This window comes from Antechinus flavipes, chromosome 6, assembly GCF_016432865.1.
Source record: "Antechinus flavipes isolate AdamAnt ecotype Samford, QLD, Australia chromosome 6, AdamAnt_v2, whole genome shotgun sequence".
Classification (NCBI taxonomy): Eukaryota; Metazoa; Chordata; class Mammalia; order Dasyuromorphia; family Dasyuridae; genus Antechinus; species Antechinus flavipes.
This window is the reverse complement of record NC_067403.1, coordinates 155,470,335-155,492,293: the sequence shown is the minus strand read 5'-3', so window position 1 is coordinate 155,492,293 and position 21,959 is coordinate 155,470,335. Positions and strand designations below refer to the sequence as shown.

Genomic DNA, 21,959 nt, shown 5'->3' with positions numbered 1-21,959 from the left:
TGGTTTACCTGTGAATTCTTAGTATTTTTCTAGTTAGGATTTTATCTCATATGCATTTCTGCAAAGAGGGTTTTGTAGTTGCATTCATATAGTTTTTAGATGTGTATTACTAGGTAGATTCCCAACAAACTTCTACAATCTGAATAAAATTTCTCATTTTGTGTTTTCTTTCTGAATTTTGTTGGTAATAATACAGCATACTGATGATTTATATGGATTTATTTTCTGTCCTGTAAGTTGAATTTAACTGTTGCAGTAATTTCTAATTGATTCTTTCAGATTCTCTCTGTAGACTACTATATATGTGCAAAAAAAGATAATTTTGTTTCAATTTAGCCATTGCTAAATTGCTTGGATTTTTTTTTTCTTATTGCACTTGCAACACTATTTTAAATAATAGTGGTGATAATAAAATCTTTGCTTTATCCTTGATCTTAATTGAAAATATCTCTAATTTTAATGCATTTCATATATTTCTTCCTGGTTTTAGACAAATATCATTTATCATATTAAAAAAAAGTCCATTGCAGAAAACCATATTATGCTTAAAAGCAATAAAGACAGTGAACAATATTAGCATTTAATATACATACTCCAAGTATTATCGTAGCTACTGTGGTAGTCCATACTTTCCATTGCTATTTTTAACAGAAATTGGGTGAAAAAGAGTAGATTTTTGTCGAATGGAAAACCTGCTATTACTCTTGTTATTAATATCATCTACTATATTTATATTTTTCTTTATATTGGACAGACTATATTCTTGATGTAAATCTAATCCATAGTGTATAATCTTTTTAATATATTATTGTAGTCTTAATTTTTATTTAATGTTTTTGTGTTGATGTTCATTATGGCCTGTAATTTGTTTTCCTCTGCATAGTCTCTTCCTGGTTTGTCTCAAAATCAAATTCGAATCATAGGATTTGGAAGGATCTTTCACTTTCTGTTTTTACAAATTATTTAATATTAGAGGTAACTGTTCTTTGAGTGTTTGATAGAATTCATTTATAAATTTATCTAAACATTTCCCTGAAGTAGCTGCTATATTATTTGCATCACACACACACACACACACACACACACATGCACACATAAAGTTTTGATATTATCTTGATATTGATTGATTGATATGACTGATATTGATATCTTCAGTGCCTTTAAACATAATTTAGTTTCTCTGTCTCTTTCTGCTATCTATTTTTACTAAGCATTGTGAGAAATGATTGCCATTCTTAATTTTTTGAGATAAACTGCAAGATAATAGATTCTGCTCCAGCCTGTTATTTTAATTCTGTGAGGATTTTTATGTTTCATGTATTTCTTATAAACAACATTTTTTGATTCTGCTTTATAATTAATTCTCTTATCTTCTTCTCTTTTATTGGCATATCATTCCTGTTTGTAGTTATGATTTTTAATTGCATATTTTCCTTTATTATGTCTTGTACTTTTTCCTCTCTTTGCCCCTTCGCCCTTTACAAAAAGATGAGAAAAAAATTTTTAGAGGCTATTTATTTTACTTAATTTTTAAAAAACAGGATATCTGTTATCCATGTCTAGAATATTGTCCCTTCTTAACTTCTTCTCTTAGACTTCCTAGCTTAAGTATCCAGTGACCTTGTGCAAGAACATTTTTTTTTGAGGGTGTTACCCATTTTCATATCTAGAAAATTGTGAAAATTCTTATTTCTTGGAAATGATAAGAATAAGTTCTCTGGAGTCCTGGGATGATTAATTTTTCTCAGTCAATATCAAAGGTGGCTGACCATGTTAAAATTTAATGTTGTTAAATATTGTTACCGAAGTAAAGAACTTGAGCTACTCAAATAAAAGAGACAAATTAAAATTATTTTTAAATCTTGGGAGAACGATTTTATTAGTCATCTACATTCACCAATATCTGATATGAAAGCGTAGTTTAAACGTAGTTAAAAGACTTAAGTTAAACATTAAAAAAATTTGCCAATTAAAATTATATGTTGAGCTGTGAGGGCATTTTTAGTGATTACATCTTTCCAAGATGAATGTCATGGGTGTGTATTCAAATATGTCTTTTTTGAAGACATTTTCAACAATCTCACAAGATTATCCGATGTCTTAATCTTTAGTGAATTGGGACAGTGAGAGAATCTTCTTATGTTTGGCTTACATTTAGACCTAATGAATGTTTCTTTTAGGATAAGGTAGGGTTTGTGCATATAAGTCTGAGGAAGCAGGCTAATAATCACACTCTTTTGTCCCAAGAAACTGTCTTAGGTTCAGGTTTGCTCAGGTGTGAGGGTGGAAGATATATTCTCTTGTTCACTGGGAGTTCTTGCTATTGAAATTATACTGGCTGTGGTTGTCTCTCTTTAATAGGATTCCATTTAGTATGTGTCCTCATTCTTAGTGAGAGGTTTTATTATGAGTATCTGCTTCAAAAAATAAAGGACAAGTAGGCATTCAATACAATAGCCTGTTGTTGCTATAAAACAGCTGGGGCAGACTTCACTCTAAAAATATAATTTCAGGACCCAAAACTATAATGAGAACTGAAAAAAAATAAAAACACTAAAATTGAAGTACATAGCCCTCATTGACATAGATAACATGACGTTAATATCTTCTTTTTTCTCTTTGGGCAGGCAGGAATTTGTGGATGCTTATGTCAACTATGTCTTCCACTTGTCAATCCATGAATGGTATGCAGCCTTTTCGAGTGGTTTTCTGAAGGTGTGTGGAGGCAAAGTATTGGAACTCTTCCAGCCTTCAGAACTCAGGGCCATGATTGTGGGGAACAGCAATTATAACTGGGAAGAGTTGGAAGAGGTAAGGACATAATATGACATTTTAGTGGAGAAAGACTACAATTACTCTGGGTTTTGTCTATTCTGAGCTTAGTGTTTTTGTTAATATACCACAATTTATTAGGATCTCTTTAATCCTTAATGGGAATTCTTAGTCAATGGGAGATAATCTTTAACCATTTTTTCAGTCTTTTCCTTCTAATCACACTTGTTCCTTATCTTGTCCTTGGCTTTGCTAATCTTGCCTTTGTTCCCTCATTCTTCCACAAGAAACCCAGTGTTTTTCCAATATCTAGCAGGGCCAGCTTCCTCTCTATTTTTATAGTTCTGGATACCATATTTGTTAGCTTTCAGTTATTGAATAGATGAGGAAATGTGTGAATTTTCTGCAGTTTGCTAGTTTGTCTCAATTATATTCATTATTATGTTTACTGTCTGAAGGAAAAGATCTTGATTATTGCTTTTAGTTTTGTAAGCTTGAAAGTGCTGTTATTTTTCTAAGTTCCTTGGACTTTTTCTTTAACAGAGCACAATCTATAAAGGTGATTATTCACCTTCACATCCCACAGTGAAAATGTTTTGGGAAACTTTTCATGAATTTCCACTGGAAAAGAAGAAGAAATTTCTTTGTAAGTACTTATTAATGAGTTATATATCTCAATTCAGTAATTAAATAAGGATTTATTAAGTGCTTACTATATGTTAAGGATCCAAATATTAAAAAATTGAACTTCCATGAACTTCCATGACCTTAAGAAAATTACATTCTACTAGGATGAAAATAACATTTACCTGGATAATTTAATATAAAATATGTAAATACAAAAAAAGTCATTGGGGTGGTGGTAAGGATAAAGAACTAACAATTCAGGGAGTACAGAAAGAGTTCTTTTAAAAAATAAAAAGTAAGTTGAGCCTTGAAAACATCTAAAGATTCTTGGAGGTGGAGATGAAGAAAGGTGGTGCACTTGGGCAAAAGCACAGAAAAAAGGAGGCAAGAGTATTTTGTAAGGAGATCTCCAAGTAGGTCAATTTGTATATAACATAAAGGATGTGGTGAAAGTAATGTGAAACTGCTATTGACCTAGATTATGAAGGACTTTAACAAAGACATTTCTATTTTATCCTAGACTCTATAAGGAAGTTTCTTGAGTGGGGTAGCAACGTGATCAGACCTGGGTTTTTAAAAAATATATCAATTTGTCACTTATAGGAAGGATGTACTAGGGAGGTAAGAAAAATAATTAAAAGGTTTGGTTTCTGGGATTTAAGGGTTAGAGAGGAATTTGAACTTTTCCATCATTTTCTTGCATTTAGCAGCAAATGCACTCCAAATGAAATTATATGATAATTAACTCATTCCCTGCCTCCTATGACCAGAAAGAGAAAGCAAAACCCAAAGCATATCTTACATATATTTCCTTGAGGTTTATTAAAGGATATCAACTATTGTAAGAAATTAGTTACAGTTGACTGGAATTTGGAGGAAAAAGGTGAGTACAAAAGCTACCAAGGCCTCCTTGTTACTAACAAGTGAAGAGTCTATAGAACTTACTTTTGCTCTTCAACACTTTTATGGGAAGAGTCTTTGGCAGTGGTACAATTTGAGGTTGGATTGCTCCTGCTGATATTCTAAAAAAATTTGGTTTCTGTTGTCAGTTCTTACTTGGATTCTATTCAGAATTCTTAGATACTGACTCTGGAGTCAGACCTAGAGTGGGCAAATTATAATTAATCTAAAGATAATGTACAGCTAGTGACATTTGGAGGTGGTAGTTATTTTAGGCTGGGCATCCTGACCTTGAGAGAAAAAAAAAAAAAAACAATTACCTTGGGATTTAGGAGTTGAGGGAAGCCAAAACCATTTGCTGAATTTTCAAGAAAAAAAATTCCTTCAACTTTTGACAGGCAAATTTATCTATTAACTCATTTAAAAAAATTTTTCAATAGTAGTTTAGTTTCCAAATACATATAAAGATAGTTTTCAACTTTCATTTTAGTAAGACTTTGTGTTCCAAATTTTTCTTGTTCTTGAACTTCCTCCTCTCTAAAACATCAAGTAATCTGATATGGTTTAAATATATGTAATTCTTTTAAATCTATTTTAATATGTCATTTTGTGCAAGGAAAATCAAAAGGGAAAAAAACTATAAGAAAGAAAAAAACAACAAATAAAAAGTGAAAATACTATGCTTTGATCCATATTTAATCTTCATAGTTCTCACTGGATGTAAATGGCATTTTCTATTGGAAATTGTTGGAATTGCCAACACTTTTAGCTATCTGATTATGATTGTTATGATTTTTATTTGTTATCCACTGAAATTATATATGAAACTTCCATTGTAAGAAACTCCTTTCCTAAGCAGAAGAAATTTTTGTACTGTTTATTATAATTCTTATCATTTGCATGTTAAGAATTAATGGATAAAAACCCTATACCAAGATAAGGTCAAAATGGGTTCATGATTTACATATTAAGGGTATAAGGGCAAATTAGGAGAGCAAGGGATAGGCTACCTCTCAGATCTGTGGAGAAGGGAGGAATTTATGGCCAAAGAAGGACTAGAGTGCCTCACCGCACTATTGAGAAGACCAAGGTAATGATCTAGTTGATCATTACATAATCTTGTTATTACTGTGTACAATGTTCTCTTGGTTCTGCTCACTTCACTTAGCATCAGTTCCTGTAAGTCTTTCCAGGCTTTCCTGAAATCAGCCGGCTCATCATTTTTTAAAACTTATTTAAAAAAATAATAATGATAGCTTTTTATTTTTCAAAATACATGCAAAGATAGTTTTCAATATTCAAACTTGCAAAACTTGTATTCCACATTTTTCTTCTTACCTCTCCCCTCCTCCCATCTTCCCTCCTTTAGACAGCAAGTAATCCAATGTAGGTTTAACATGTGCAATTCTTCTATACATATTTCCACATTTGTCATGCTGTGTGAGAGAAATCAGATCAAAAGGGGAAAAATGAGAAAGAAAAAACAAGCAACAAACAATAATAACAACAAAAAAGGTGAGAAACTGCTTTTATCCACATTTAGTCTCCATAGTTTTCTCTCTGGATGTAGATGGCTCTTTTTATCAAAAGTCTATTGGAATTGCCTTGAATCACCTCATTGTTGAAGAGCCGAGTCCATTACAGTTGATCATCACATAATTTAGTTGTTACTGTCCACAATGTTCTCTTGGTTGTATTTACTTCACTTAGCATCAGTTCATATAAGTCTCTCCAGGCCTCTCTGAAATCATCCTGCTCATTGTTTCTTATAGAACAATAATATTCCATAACATTCATATACTGTAACTTATTCAATCATTCTCTAACTGAGGGGCATCCACTCAGTTTCCATTTCCTTGCCATTACAAAAAAAAAATTGATATAAATAGTTTTGCACATTTGACACCTTTTCTTTTTTTTATGATTTTTCTGGAATACTGACCCAGTAAAGACACAACTGAATCAAAGAGGATGCACAGTTTAATAGCCCTTTAGATATAGTTTCAAATTGCTCTCCAGAATGGCCAAGATTAGTTTACAACTCCACCAGCATTGCATTAGTGTTCCATTCCCACTTCCCCTCCAACATTTTTCATTATTTGTTTCTGTCATCTTGAGTGACAGAGGTATGAGGTATGAAGTAGTACCTCAGAGTTGTCTTAATTTGCAATTTTACTAATCAATAATGGTTTAGAGCATTTTTTGTATGACTAGAAATGGTTTTAATGTCTTCATCTGAAAATTGTCTATTCATATCTTTTCACCATTTGTCAACTGAGAAATGACTTCTATTATTATAAATTTGCCTCAGTTGTCTATATGTTTTTAGAAATGAGGCCTCTTATCTGAAACAATAAGTGTAAATTTTTTTTCCCAGCTTTCTGCTTCCTTTTCTAATCCTGGCTGCATTGGTTTTGTTTGTGCAAAACCTTGTTATTTAATATAGTCACAATTATCAATTTTGGATTTCATAATATTCTGTAGTTCTTCTTTGGCCATAAATTCCTCCCTTCTCCACAGACCTGAGAGGTAGATTATCCTTGTTCCCCTAATTTGCCCTTATACCTTTAATGTGTAAATCATGAACCCATTTTGACTTTATTTTAGAATAGGGTTTTTATCCATGAATTCTTAACATGTAAATGATAAGAATTATACTAAACAGTACAAAAATTCCTTCTGCTTAGGAAAGGAGTTTCTTACAATGGAAGTTTCAGATACAATTTCAGTGGATAACAAATAAAAATCATAATAGTCATAATCAGGTAGTTAAAAGTATAAAATAAAAGTTCTTTATCCTTTATAAACCAGCAATCAGCAAATTCCCATACTTATATATGAAAATATCCTGAAGAACTCAACAAATAAATTGTTCTGGAACCAAAGTGTCTACTGTAAGCAGCATTGATACCCATAACAGCATACTGCTGTCATAATGTACTCATAATGATGTAATATTGAGTTATAAAAATTTAATTACAATACTTTAGTAGGTATCACCATGTTGAAAATTCATAATCTACAAACTATACTGAATAAAAAAACCTTCAAAAAATAGAGGATTATTTGAAGAAGTATGGACATAGATATACCTGCTTCCTTTAGTTATTATCTTGAAGATGAAATTATGTTCTGACACTAATGTGTAATTGATCAGTAGTCATCAGATTAAAAGACAGCAATGATACTGACCTATTCTTAACATTTCTATCTGACTCATGTCAAAAATAAGAACAATGAATTAAGTTATAATAACAGTAAAAATATTGGCAACAATAAAAAGAACTTAAACTGGCTTGATCCATCTCTTTAGTAGTACTTCAAATGATGAATTGGAACACAGCAGTCAAAACAAGGCATTGTAATATATTGTAATATCATGAACCTCCCCTGCTCCCAATAAGAATTATTTGAATGAGGAGTTCACATTCTTTCAAAAAATATTTATCTAAAACTAAATACAAAATAAGAAAAAGCAAAATATAAAATTTCCCTTTAAAACTGCTTTAGCTGCATCCCATAAATTTTAGTATGTTGTCTCCTTATTGTCATTCTCTTGGATAAAATTATTGATTGTGTCTATGATTAGTTTCACCCACTCATTCTTTAGGATTAGATTATTTAGTTTCCAATGAATTTTTTTCCTATTTTTCTCTGACCCTTTATTGTGTGTAATTTATATTACATCATCTCTGGAAAAGATGCATTTAATATTTCTCTCTTTTTTGCATTTGATTTTGAAGTTTTTATGCCCTCATACATGGTCAATTTTTGTGTAAGTTCCATGTACCACTGAGAAAAAAGTACATTCCTTTTTGTCCCCATTCAGTTTTCTCTTAAGGTCTATCATACCTAACTTTTCTAAAATTCTATTTACCTCCTTAACTTCTTTTTTATTTATTTTGTGATTCAGTTTATCTAGTTCTGAGAGAGCAAGGTTGAGATTCCCCCACTAGTATAATTTTGCTGTCTATTTCTTCTTGCAGCTCTCTAAATTTCTTCTCTAGGAATTTGGATGCTATACCATTTGGTCCATATATGCTTAGTATTGATATTACTTCATTATCTATGGTATCCTTTAGCAAAATGTAGTTTCCTTCCTTATCTCTTTTAATTAGATTTATTTTTGCTTTTGCTTGATCTGAGATCAGGATTGGTATCCTTGCTTTTTTTTTTTTTTTAACTTCAGCTGAAGCATAATAGATTCTATGTCAGCCTTTTATCTTTACTCTGTATGTATTGCTTTGCCTTAAATGTGTTTCTTGTAAACAACATATTGTAGGATTCTGACTTTTAATCTGATCTGGTGTCTGCTTCCATTTTATGGGAGAATTCATTCCATTCACATTTACAGTTAAAATTACTAACTCTGTATTTCCTGCCATCTTGTTTTCCCCAAGTTGTACTTTTCCCTCTTTCCCTCCTCTCCAGTATTTTGCTTCTGACCATCACCTCTCTCAATCTGCCCTCCCCTTTTACAGCCCCTCTACTTTTCCTTTTCCCTTTTTCTTCCTACTTCCCTATAGGATGAGACAAGTTTCTCTAAGAAACTTAATATTTCTGATGTTCTCTCTTTGAGCCTAATCTGATGAGATCAAGGTTCACACAATGCTCCTACTCTTCTTTTCCTCAATTGTAATAGGTCTTTTTTGCCTCTTCATGTGATGTAATTTACCCCATTTTACCTCCCTTTTTCTTTTCTTTCAGTACTATTCCTTTTCTACCTAATTTCTTTTTTATATCATTACAATAAAGCCAAATTATAACCTCTAAGTATACTCCTAAAAAAGATAAAGTTCTCAAGAGTTAAACATATCATCTTCCCATATAGGGATGTAAACATTTTAATTTTTTAAAAATAAATTTTTTTTCTTTCCTTTTTTATCTTTTTATGCTTCTCTTGAGTTCTGTATTTGAAGATCAAATTTTCTGTTCAGTCCTTATCTTTTCATCAACATTAAATGAAAACCCCCTATTTCACTGAATGTCTATCTTTTCCCCTGAAACATAATGCTTAATTTTGCTGGATAAGTTGATTCTTGACTGCAGTGCAAGCTTCTCCTCTAGAATATCATATTTCAGGTCCTTCAATCCTTTAAAGTGGAAGCTATTAGGTCCTGGGTAATCCTGATTGTCTCTTCAATATTTGAATTGTTTCTTTCTGCTTGCAGTATTTTCTTCTTGATCTGTTCATTCTGAAATTTAGCAATGATTTTCCTTGGAGTTTTCATTTGGGCTTTCTTTCAGAAAGTAATTGGTAGATTCTTTCAATGGCTATTTTACCCTCTAGTTCCAGGACATAAGGGCAGTTTTCCTTGATGATTTCTTGAAAGATGTTGTCTAGGCTCTTTTTTTTTTATTGTGATTTTCAGGTAGTCCAATAATTCTTAGATTATCTCTCCTAAAATGATTTTCCAGGTCAGTTATTTTTCTGATGAGGTATTTTACATTTTCTTCCATTTTTTTTTTCATTTTTTGGTTTTGTTTGACTGATGCTTGATGTCTCATTGAGTTATTCACTTCCATTTGTTCAATTCTAATTTTTAGTAAATTATTTTCTTCAGTTAACTTTTTTAACTCCTTTTTGCATTTTGCTATTACTCCAAAATTTGTTCAGACACTTGATCTGGTGTTGATATGAGGGAAGCCAGAAAGAGCTCAGACAAAGACCTCTACCCTTTTGGCTCCACTCCAAGAAAAAATAAAATAGAAAAAGAAAGGTAGAAAAAGGGAAAATTTAAAAAATCATCATGTGTCCAACAAAACATGAAAGAGGATTTCAAATATGTAACAATAGATTTCCATTTCAAGCAAGCATATGCAGTAATAGAAGACATTATGTTTATTTCTATCCATCTTTTGCTTCCTTGTAGTTTTTCTTTTATTCTTTGCTGTGTGCTTTTAACTTTATTCTTTACCCCCTCCTATTTCTCCCCTTTACTTCCCCCAAGCAGGCTACAGATAAACATGGAGATGCGCATGCATACTCATTTTCCCACACACTCATACACATATATACGTATATACATATACGCACACCTACATGCATGCATATACACATACATATACATTTATATATACTTAGATATGCATCTAAAACAATATTAATATTTCTGACTAATAATGTAGTTTTCTCTCTTGATTGAATCTTTAAGTTTGACTTTGTATGAGGTCAATGATTTGTAGCCCTACTCCCCCCTAATGAATTCTATTACTGATCCTTGTTATTGTGTTTGTGTATATTTCTTATTTCCTATCACTGCTAACTCTTTTAATTAGTTTTACTGTTTAATATGCTTTGCTATTATTTAACCCCCCTATAGATTCCTCCTCTTCTCCTCTCACCTTTTTCTTCCCTTTTCATCCTTCTGTATCCTATTTTATTTTTTTTATTAAAGCTTTTTTTTTTTTAACGAAGCATATGCATGGGTAATTTTTCCAACATTGACCTTTGCAAAACCTTTTGTTCCAAATTTTCCCCTCCTTCCCCCCCATCCTCTCCCTTAGCTAGCAGGTAGTCCAATACATGTTAAATATGTTGAAATACATGTTAAATCCAATATAAAGATAACTTTATACAGTTATCTTGCTGCACAAGAAAAATCAGATTAAGAAGGAAGAAAAAGAAAAACTGAGAAAGAAAACAAAATGCAAGCAAATTACAACAGAGAGAGTGAGAATGCTATGTTGTGTGTTCCACACTCTGTTCCCATAGTTCTCTCTGTGTGTAGATGGCTCTCATCATCACTGAACAAATGGAACTGGTTTGAATCATCTCATTGTTGAAAAGAGCCACGTCCATCAGAACTGATCGTTGTATAGTCTTGTTGCCATATATAATGGTCTCCTAGTTTTGCTCATTTCACTTAGCATCAGTTAATGTAAGTCTCTCCAAGCTTCTCTGAAATCATCCTGATGGTTGTTTCTTACAGAATAATAGTATTCCTTAGCATTCATAAACCACAATTTATTCAGCCATTCTCCAATTGATGGGCATCCATTCAGTTTCCAGTTTTTTGCCACTACAAAGAGGGTTTCCACAAACATTTTTGCACATGTGGGTCCCTTTCCTTCCTTTAAGATCTCTTTAGGATATAATCCCAGTAGAAACGCTGATAGAATCAAAGGGTATACACAGTTTGATAACTTTTTGAGCATAGTTCCAAACTGCTCTCTAGAATGGTTAAATCTGTTCACAGTTCCACCAACAATGTATCAGTGTCCCAGTTTTCCCACATCTCCTCCACATTTGTTATTATCATTTTTGTCATCTTAGCCAATCTGACAGGTGTGTAGTGGTATCTCAGAGTTATCTTAATTTGCATTTCTCTGATCAATAGTGATTTGGAGCACCTTTTTGTGTGACTACAAATAGTTTCAGTTTCTTCATCTGAAAATTGTCTGGTCATATCCTTTGACCATTTATCAATTGGAGAATAGCTTGAACTATTATAAATTTGAGTCAATTTTAGAAATGAGGCCTTTATCAGATCCTTTGGATGTAAAAATATTTTCCCAGTTTATTGCTTCCCTTCTAATCTTGTCTGCATTAGTTTATTTGTACAGACACTTTTTAACTTAATATAATCGAAATTATCTATTTTGTGATCAATAATGATCTCTGGTTCTTTTTTGGTCACAAATTTCTTCCTCCTCCACAAATCTGAGAGGTATACTATCCTATGTTCTTCTAATTTGTTTATAATATCATCCTTTATGTCTAGATCATGAACCCATTTCGATCTTATCTTTTTCTAAGACACTCTTTCTCTCCCTCTTTATCCCTTTCCCATTAATCTACACATCTTATCCTACTGCCACATCCTTCTATATTTCACTTTATCCTATTCCCTCCCCCCTTATTTCTTTATAAATTTTGGAGAGTGTTAATACCCTTCAAGGTATTCCTATGTATTATTCCCTACTTAATCCATTTCTAATGTAAAGAGGTTTTCAGAACTACCATTCCTCCTCTCCCATCTAATGCCTCTGGATTGGTTCTTCCTCTGTACCTCATTTTTATAGTATTTATTAATTTGTGAGGCAGTTGGAATTAAGTGATGTGCCCAGGGTCATACAGCTATTGTTAAGTGTCTGAAGCTGAATTTGAACTCAGGTCCTCTTGATTTCAGGGACATTGCTTTATGCCATCTTGCTGCCCCTATTTTTACCTTTTCTAGACAATTTTGCTTTTTAGAGTTAGATCATACTTAGCTCTGCCCCAGTCAGAGCTAAACTAACTGATATTAGTTTTAGACATATGGTTTAATTTCCACGTATAACAAAATCAGTTTGTCCTTGTTGAGTCCCTTGAAATTAGATTTTAATGTTGGCTCTTATTCATTAAATTTCTATTGAGTTCAGTTTTGATTGAGACAAAATCTTGAAAATCTCTGAGTTCATTAAATGTCCATTTTTTGGTCCAATATTATGCTTAGTTTTATTGGATATGATATTTTTGACCATAAGCTTAATTCTTTTGATTGTTGATATATATAATATGCCAGGAGTGCAGTCTTTTATTGTAGTTGCTCAAAAGTTCTGTACAATTTTAATTGTAGCTTCAGCATATTTGAATTGTTTTTGTGGTGGTGGTGGTTGTTTGTTTCTTGTAAAATTTTCTCTTTGATCTGGGGGTTTTGAAAGTTAGTCATAATATATGTATGTGTTTTCCTTGTAGGATCTCTTTGAGGTGGAAATCAATGGATTTTTTTCTGTTTCTACTTTCTGCTCTTGTTTTATTACTTCAGGACATTTTTCTTTGATTATTTCTTGTAGTATTGTGTCAATATTCTTTTTTTGGTCGCAGCTTTCAGGTGGTCCAATTATTCTTATGTTTTCTCTTTTTGATCTGTTCTCCAGATCTGTTTTCTTAAAAGTTATTTCCCATTCTCGTCTATTTTTTTCATTCTTTGTATTTTCTTTTGTTATTTCTTGGTCTCTTATAGCCTCACTGGCTTCCCTTTGCTCAATTCTAATTTTCAAAGAATTATTTTCTTTGTTAAGACTCTGAATCTTCTTTTCTAGTTGGTTAATTTTTTTTTTCATAATCTTCTTGTTTTTCTTGGATGGTTTTTATTTTATTTTTTTTAGTTTTTCCTCCATCTCTCACATGATTTTGAAAGTTTTTTTGTTTTGGTTTGTTTTGGTTTGGTTTTTTGTTTTGTTTTTTTTAGTTCTATAAATTCACTTCTGGGTAGGCAGCCATTTAACATTATTCTTTAGTGTTGAAGCTTTTTTTTTTACACTTCACTGTCCTTTTTTGAAGATGAATCCCAGTTTTTCCTATTATCATAGTAAGTTTCTGTGGCTAGGTTCTTTCTTCTTTGCCTGTTAATTTTTTTTTTTTTAAATAAGAACTATTAGTGTAAGTACCTCTAATCCTGGGATTGGGGAAATAGTGCCTTTAGCTTCACTTCACCTTGGAACCATAAACTAAAACCTCCACCTTCTTCAAGTGCCCGCAGGCAGTAGCATCCTTAACCTACTGCTTCTACACTCACAAGGTGTATTGGTTCTTTCTAGCCCAGGACTGATCTCTGCATCACAGCTGGTACTGGCATTTTTAATCAACAGAAGTTCCCTTAGTCTTCTTGGACTCAGACTCCCACCTACCCACTTGACCTCTCTGGGAGATGAAAATTCCTGTGTTTTAGTTTAAGACTCCCTTCAAATCCATTTAATCCCAGGGCTCCCTGCTTGCAGTTTCTGAGGACCTAGCCTGGAAATATTTACTTTTCACATGGGTTAAAGCTTAGCCTTGAGACCTTTCTTTGGGTCTTCTTGGTTTGTCCATAGAGAACCCCTATTTTGCCCCACATCTTATTTGCTTTTTACCAGTCTATGTTCACCTTGAGGCACAATTTTACTTTGTTTGTGAGGGAAAACTGGAGAAATTGGAATTTTCTGATATCTACCATATTCTCAAAATCTTCCCACATTAAAAAAAAAAAAAAGTTCCCCCAATTACATGTTAAAACAATTTTTAAAACCTTTTTTTTAAAGGCACTCTCATTCTAATGGAGGAGACAATAGAAGGTGTTAGCTACAAGTCAGATGGAGAATGCCATCCAGTTTTTAGAGTATAGAAGCACAAGCAGTATTTATTTTTTAATGTCATTTCCATTAATAATAGTATATCAGTTTCTGATGAACCATTTGACAGTGCCAAGAGCTTCAGTTGCCAAAAAAAAAAAAAAAAATTCTTTTTCAGGTCATAACTATGCAGGGTTGGGAAGACCTGAATCTGAATTCTGCTGTAGACACTTAATATTTGTGTAACCCTGATGAAATCTCTGATTCCTCACTATTAAAATGAGATAAGAATAACATCTCTTTCACAGGATTGTTGTGGGGGTTATGTAAGATAATATGTATAGTGGTTTATAAATCTTAAAGTATAATAAAATGCTAGTTATTATTATTATTGTTGCTAAACAGGTAGGAGGTTTGATACCTGCAAAGGGGGTGTCCAGGTCATATCTCTTCAAGGGCTTTTTCCTTGCATTATGGCTCCAAATGCCATAGTTGTAAATGCTGGAAATGCAAACAAAAACTATATTAATTTCCCATTCCTCCTCTTCATTTACATTGCTATTCCTAAGGTTTGGGGGCTTATTTGACCATTGTTTGGTTGTTGATTAGTGCTGTTAATTACAATCTCTTTCTTAAATGAGTTATTTCCCTCAATAAGGGCTACAAGAGATAAGTTGCAAGGTCCATTGGCCTGAAAAATGGGAGGATGGAGAATGGGGCTACTAGACTGAAAACACTGGACTCTCTCCATCAGGATAGTGTCAGCTTCTTAATTGGTTATCTAATGGGGGAGACAACACATATAAGAGAAGGGTGTCTAGGAAAAATAAGACATAAAGATGGTGAGTTAGATCATAGGGCTATAAAATGACTTCTTTTCCTGAAACAAAGGTTGAGTTGATAACTATTCCTGTAGAAAGAAGGGGAAAGCTAGTGTTAATGAAAACCTAGAAATGTGAGAACATTTATGAGGGAATGGGCAACAATGTCTTATGCTTTATGAAAGATTGAAGAAGACTGAGGGATGGGGCATATTGGAATCCAATTGAAAGGAGTATGGCTGATAGAAATAAAAGAGATGGTAGGGCTCAAAGCCATGGAGGCTTAGAGAGGAATCCTTTTCTTCACCTTCCATCCCTTCAATCAGAAGAGCAAAGAGAACTGAGAAGGTAGGAGTCCAAAGGCTGATGTAGTTTCAAGAGATCAGTTGAGGCTTCTCAGAGCCATGAGAGTACAGTTCACAGAAGTGTAGGCTAGGCTCTGACTTACATTGGTAGTTTTCTTAATGGGGATTCCCTACACCAGTGAAATCATAAGTGTGGACCAGGAAATCGTGATGATGACTTTGTATAGGGTTACTGAGTCAGTCAGTCAACAAGCTGTGTGTCAGGCACTGTACGAAGCTGGGATATAGTGATAGGCAAAAGATAGTCCCTGCTCTTATTAGAGATTATCATCTATTGATTGGACTAGATGGCTATGGATGTCCCTTCTAACTCTACTATTTTATTATCTGTGATGGATTCTAGAGTACTTAAAGGGAGGAGGAAAGAAAAGAAAAGAAATTTACATAATTGTTATATATTTAAAAGAAGTAATAAGTTATGCCCACTGGATTTACAGATTCACGTGTAGTCATCTTTTTTATTATACTATGTTATAAAAATACTTGTTATTCCATAAATGAAAAGAAAATAATTTTTGAAAAAGAAATAATGACACTTTCAGCACATACCACTATATGATGTGTTTTCGGCATTAGTAGAAATGAATCAGGATTAAACAAAAACACCACTGGGGATTGTCACTCTTTTTTTGCTTGGCTGTGGTTTAATATCTTATCCCATTATTCTCAGTATTTCTGACAGGCAGTGACCGGATCCCTATCTATGGAATGTCAAGCCTGCGAATCATCATCCAGTCCACAACCAGTGGGGAGGAATATTTGCCTGTGGCTCATACTTGCTACAATCTTCTAGATCTACCCAAATACAGCAGCAAGGAGATCCTGAATATACGCCTGACACAGGCTATTGACCACTATGAGGGATTTAGTTTAGCCTGAGACACCCCAAGTTCACCTGCCCTACCCCAATGCCCATACTGGGCCTTGTGCAGAAGAACACATGGAGTGATTTTTATTCTGGATTTGTGCAATCGAATTGGGTTGAAATATTTGAAGACTGCATCTCAGTGATATGTTTCTAGGGATATCAAAGCAATGAAACTCTAACAAATCAGCATTTGGGTTGGGGGTGGAGTGGGATCGGGAATGGGGAATTGACTCTCATTTGGAGATTTTATAAAAACTACCTTCTCAAATTCAGCCTCTTCCATTCCAGCTGTCACACTCCCCAATGTGGTTGGTGAGCTGCTGGATAAAACAATAGTCAATTTCCTAGTTGTCAGTTTTTAGATGCCTTTTCCCCTTTACAATTATTCCTTGTCCAATATCCTGTTCTTTCATTCTTCTAAAAGCTCCTTTCTTGTTGACCTTTTCTTCTTTACCTAAGAATGTTAAATCATTCGCTCTCTTGGAAGCCTTTGAAATTTTACTGGTGCATTTGGCTGGCTTTGACTCAAAGCCCCAACCAGTGCTCTGACACTCAGGAGGAAGTGACTGTCACAGTTCTAAACTACTGAGTTTCAGTCTGTGGTTTTGGTCTAGCTTTGAGAACTTACAATGAACCTTTGTATACCTTTTTTTTTTTTTTTTAAAGAGCTTCAGAGAAAAAATAAAATTCCTTTTTTATGAATATGGCCCCCTTCCTTTTCCTTCTGAAGGATTTGCAAAGTAGCTTGGCATTTCAGTGGAAACTAGGTTCTATTTCTGCCACTTATAGCCATGTCCCTCTGAAAAAAAGAATGTGAGTTAACTTGCTTTCCTGGCAAGTTTTGTTTCTTAGAGTCTCTCTTACGCCAGGAGAAAGTAGCAATAAACCATACATAACAATGTGAAATTTCTAATCAGTTTTTCCCTAACTCAGTTTCCCTCATTTTTTCTTTTTTCTCAACCTCTTCCTACTTTCCCCCTTTCCCTTTTGAACCTTTCCTTTCCCCCCTTCTGTTTTTCTCTAACTTTATTTAACTTTTCCTTTGTTCTTCCTCTTCAGAGGATGCATGCCATTGCTTCTTTTGAAATTTACATTAAAAATGTAAAATTTCTGTTTGACAGATTTTTCTTCCCTCTTCAGTAAATGCTGGCAAATTAAGGACATTCTTTATTACAGAACTTATGTTTTGCAAATTTGAAATGCTTGATTACAGTGGGAGATTATGTTTGAATTGCATAGATTTTTCTCAAAGGAATGGAATTCTGTTACCTTCCACATCATGGAAAAAAAAATGTCCTACATGATCAAAGAATTCACATGAATCTAATTTTAAAGACCTTCTAAACTAGAAAAAAAAAAACTTATTTATATAATATGCAGTATTTATGAACCACATGATATTACAAGATATTAAACTTTACACATCTCAACAAAAGGATATAGGGTTTTGCTTTTGCTTTTTGTTTTCTAAATTTCTCTGATTGCTACATTGGTAGTTTTTCAGTCTCTTTATAATACAAGGATATGAAATGTTTATTTTCTATGTGTGTGCATACTGTTCGGTATTATGCAATAAATCTGATGTTTTAAATTAGACTATTCTTCATTGTACCTACACAATGGATAATATAGGGTCAGATTTGGTAATATGTTAAATTCTCTGCTAAATTAGTATATTGTCCTTCCCAGAAGAATGTCCTCCTGAGTTTCCCAACCAATGTCATATTGATAACTATGAGTTAATTAACAAGCATTTTATCAGCAGTTACAAGTGCTGGACACTGTACTGGGTGCTACTGTCATCAGAGAGCCTCGATAAAGCAAGAGAGTAAGAGTTCAATAGTTAAAGATAACATAGAGGTACTCATCCATCAAAGCCATGAAAGGAACAAAGTAAGGCAGAATGGGGAGACTTAGGAATATAGATAGTATAGACAGGAGGGACAATAGATGTAGGAGGAGTGAAGTAGAAAGAGGTGGAAGAATACTGTAGAAATAGCAATGGTTTTGGAATCATAAATCCTGAGTTCAAATTTCACCTTTCTCCTCCACATATATATCATGTATGTGTGAATATATATGCATCTATGTATTTGCATATATAGATGCATAAATATGTGTATACACACACACTTATATTTGTGTGTATATATATATATGTATGTATCCTTGAACAAGTTACCGAGTTTGTTTTTGCCTCAGTTCTTTCCACTCTAAAATGGCAGAGTTATACTAAGAGGATCTCCAAGGTCCATTATAGCTTCAAATCTATGATTAAGTAATCCCGTGAGGAATTCTGGAGTTTTGAATTATGGAGGTAAAATGTTATGGGTGATGGTGATAATAAAGTTTTGATCACTCCTGTTGGTAACAAAAAGTTAAGAAAGTTGATGAACTGGAAGGCCAGAATATAGGATGATACATCAAGATGCATATGGAAATTCTCAAGTGTGAAAGCAGGGATTTGGGCTGGAGGTTGGAACCAAACGCCAAACTCCTAAAGAATGGAGAATGATGGGAAGGTGACCCTAATGGAAGCATTGTTGTGGGATGGTGGTGAAGGGATGACGGGAAGAGCAGTGAAAAGTGAGTAGGCCCACTTTTCCTGGTGACAGCTAGCTTCCACAAGACACAAATAGACGAAATTTATAGATTGGAAGGGCAAGGTTGTGAGTAGGGATGAGGATACTAGAAGTAGGAGATAGAGAAGATTTTTAATTCAGCAGTTTAACTCAGAGAAATGAAAGTTGAGAACCTACTCTCCATCTTTTGGAGAATGTCTCTTGATTCCCTTCATTCCCTTTACCCCTGCCTTTAGGATCCAACCCTGACTTGAGGATGGGATCCATGGGGATTTAATCTGGCTTCTTGAAGTTCAAGCTATCTTTGTATTCTGTGACCAGGAAGATTCAAAGGAACAACACCAAAGAGACCTGGTGATTCAGGAAATGTGTGTGGTAATACATTTCCCAGAATTAGGGCTTTTCTATTTCTTTTGGACTTGACAGGACTTCTGAGATGTTTCCCACAGTCTATAATTCAGAGTAATAATAAGAAGAAGCTAGTTTGGTCTCTGGAAGTTTCTCTTGGATTTGAAGGAAGGAGACTGAAAACACTGTTCTCAGCATCAGGGAAGAGAGAATTAAGAGTAAGACAGGAGCTGTTTCACAGTGGTTATGGCCTAGAGATAGTTGGACTTCAGCAGCAAGTAGCAGCAATCTTAAGGCTATAGATGAGATCAAAACTTGGTAGATTGCAGTCCAGTGGTTCTCAAAAAGAATCCTGGGACTCTCTTTTGGAGGATCTACAAATTCAAAATTAGTTTTTATTTCTAATATGATAAATATAAGTATAACCTACATAAACAAAAACTCTTTGGACAGAGCCTCAATAATTTTTTATAGTATAAAATAATACTGAGAACAAAAGTTTGAGAATTACTGGATTATGCTACTCATGGTGAGAGCTAAAATAGTCCACAACTGCTTTTTTTTTTTTCTGTCTGCTTACTCAATGCTGTTAGAAAAATTCTCCCAAATGATTCAAATTTCAGTCTCTTTCTCTTCCATTTTCCTCATATCAACTGGAGGAAGTATAAGGAGAAAAGGAAAAATTCAACCCTTGGGTATGACAAAATATTTTAAAACAATTTTAATTACTGTTCATTTTTTGGTTGATTCTGATATTATTAATAAATAATATGTCCATTAACAGTGAGTTGTTGAGTCCTGTGAGTTTGGGGGACATGTGTCATTGAGGGAGAAAGATAGCCTATGGACTGGAGGTTTAATGAGCTAATTGAAAGTAGGATTGTTTCATTCTTTATATTTGTATCCTAAACCATAGCACAGCGCCTGGCACATAGTAGGTGCTGGGGGGAAAAAAAACCCTGTTGATTGATTGAGCCCTTATATTTTGGTAATTTTTTTGAGCATTTTATAGACTCAAGAACAAACATTGAATTGGGAAGTAGGATGGGGAGGGACAGTGTAACTGGAACAACATCAGTAGTTCTTTCTCCTTGGCTGCTTGCTTTCTTGCTGGAAAAGCAGAACAAGGAAACAACACAAAGTGCAGCAGTCACTAAGTATATATTTTTGCATGGTATAGAGCATCTCTCTCTCACACACACACACACTCTCTCTCTCTCTCTCTCTCTCTCTCTCTGCAATTTCAATTCTCAGATCTTGGAGGTAGATGAATGTAAAGACTAGAACTAAGAGCTCCTGCTTCATCTTGGGCCAGAGCCTGTCCCCAAAATGAATTGCTTTTCTTCTAGTTGTCCATGCAATTGAGGGAAACATCTAAATGTGAAAAATAGACATATGGAGAAGTCATGGGGTCCAGGAGAAAAAAGAAAATGAGGTTTTGAAGGTTAGATGAGAATGTTCTCCATCCTTCAAATATGTTGGGCCCAAGGATCCCCGTAGATCTGCCATCACGTGAACATGTCCTGCTGTGTGAAACTCATCTAATTATTTGACAGTCATGGAAGAGTTGGAAAAAAAATGTCTCCTCTATGCAGATATGGACCTCTACAGGTATGGAATATTCTCACATATTAATGAGTTATCTGAATTGTTTTTTTTTTTTTTATCTCTTTGATAAAAGAAATTGCTCATTTGGGGGTAGAGGAAGGAGAGACAGAAATTAATCTGATATAAAATCAAAATATGTCAATAAAAGCCACCTTTCACCAGGTTTCTTTCACCTTTTTCATATGCCTAACCAGTCTGGCAAGTTCTGAGCAGAAAACATTTGAAAGCCTTTTTGATCAGTTCACACTGTTACTAATAAGCCGCTGAGACACACTTTGGAATAGCATTGGCAGATTACTGTGAAGCAATTTGGACTCAGGCCTTCTCTTGGCCTTGGTTCATAATTGAAATAACAAATGTTCAAATATTTCTTCCTTCCTCACAACCCCCTCCATCCTTTTTCACTTAGAAAGTTAATAGGAAAATTAAGAAGGTAAAAGGAAACATTAAAATTAGACCACATTGGGCAGCTGTGTGGCACAGTGAATAGAGTGCTGGACTTGGAGTAAGGAATCTGATTTGAGACTAGTTGTATGCCCCTTGGCAAGTCACTCCTGTTTGCCTTCATTTCCTTCATATATAAAAATGAGCTGGAGGAAAAAAATGACAAACCACAGTATCTTTGCCAAGAAAATCCCAAATGGGGTCACAAAATGTCGAATGTGATTGAAATGACGACAACAAATTTCAAAATTAAGACATTTCCTCTGAATCATTTTTTTTTCTTTTTCACAAAAGGAGAAGCCTTATGATTTGTACTGCTAATGGAGAACAGACCTGGTCTGGGAGTTGGGAAGACCTAAGTCTCACCTTTAGCACTCATTGACTTTGTAATCCTATGAAAATCACTTAAACCTAAGAAAGTCCCTAAGACTCTTAAGTTACAAAGCTGGTATTGATGTATATTGGTAGAGGAGCTTCCTTATACCAATGAAATCATTAGTCTAATCTAAAGGTAGTGTGGACCAAGCCTAATTCAGGCCAGTCGTGTTTAAGATTAGGATGGAGAAAAGAGACATACGTAGACCATCTA

At 33.9% G+C, this 21,959-nt stretch overlaps 1 protein-coding gene across 4 annotated transcripts in view; it reads left to right on the top strand.

The window, feature by feature from the left end:
- The window catches only part of HERC3 (HECT and RLD domain containing E3 ubiquitin protein ligase 3), a 163,222-nt gene that overhangs the window by 101,885 nt on the left and 39,378 nt on the right, over window positions 1–21,959 (top strand). For 3 of the 4 annotated variants that reach the window (XM_051964903.1, XM_051964904.1, XM_051964902.1), the window contains exons 24-26: window positions 2,628–2,811; window positions 3,316–3,418; window positions 16,191–17,979. In XM_051964903.1, coding sequence (XP_051820863.1) covers window positions 2,628–2,811; window positions 3,316–3,418; window positions 16,191–16,399 — 496 coding nt within the window. In that variant the 3' untranslated portion in view covers window positions 16,400–17,979. Of the gene's footprint in view, window positions 1–2,627; window positions 2,812–3,315; window positions 3,419–16,190; window positions 17,980–21,959 lie in introns of those variants that run through there. The other variant, XM_051964905.1, reaches the window with a different exon arrangement.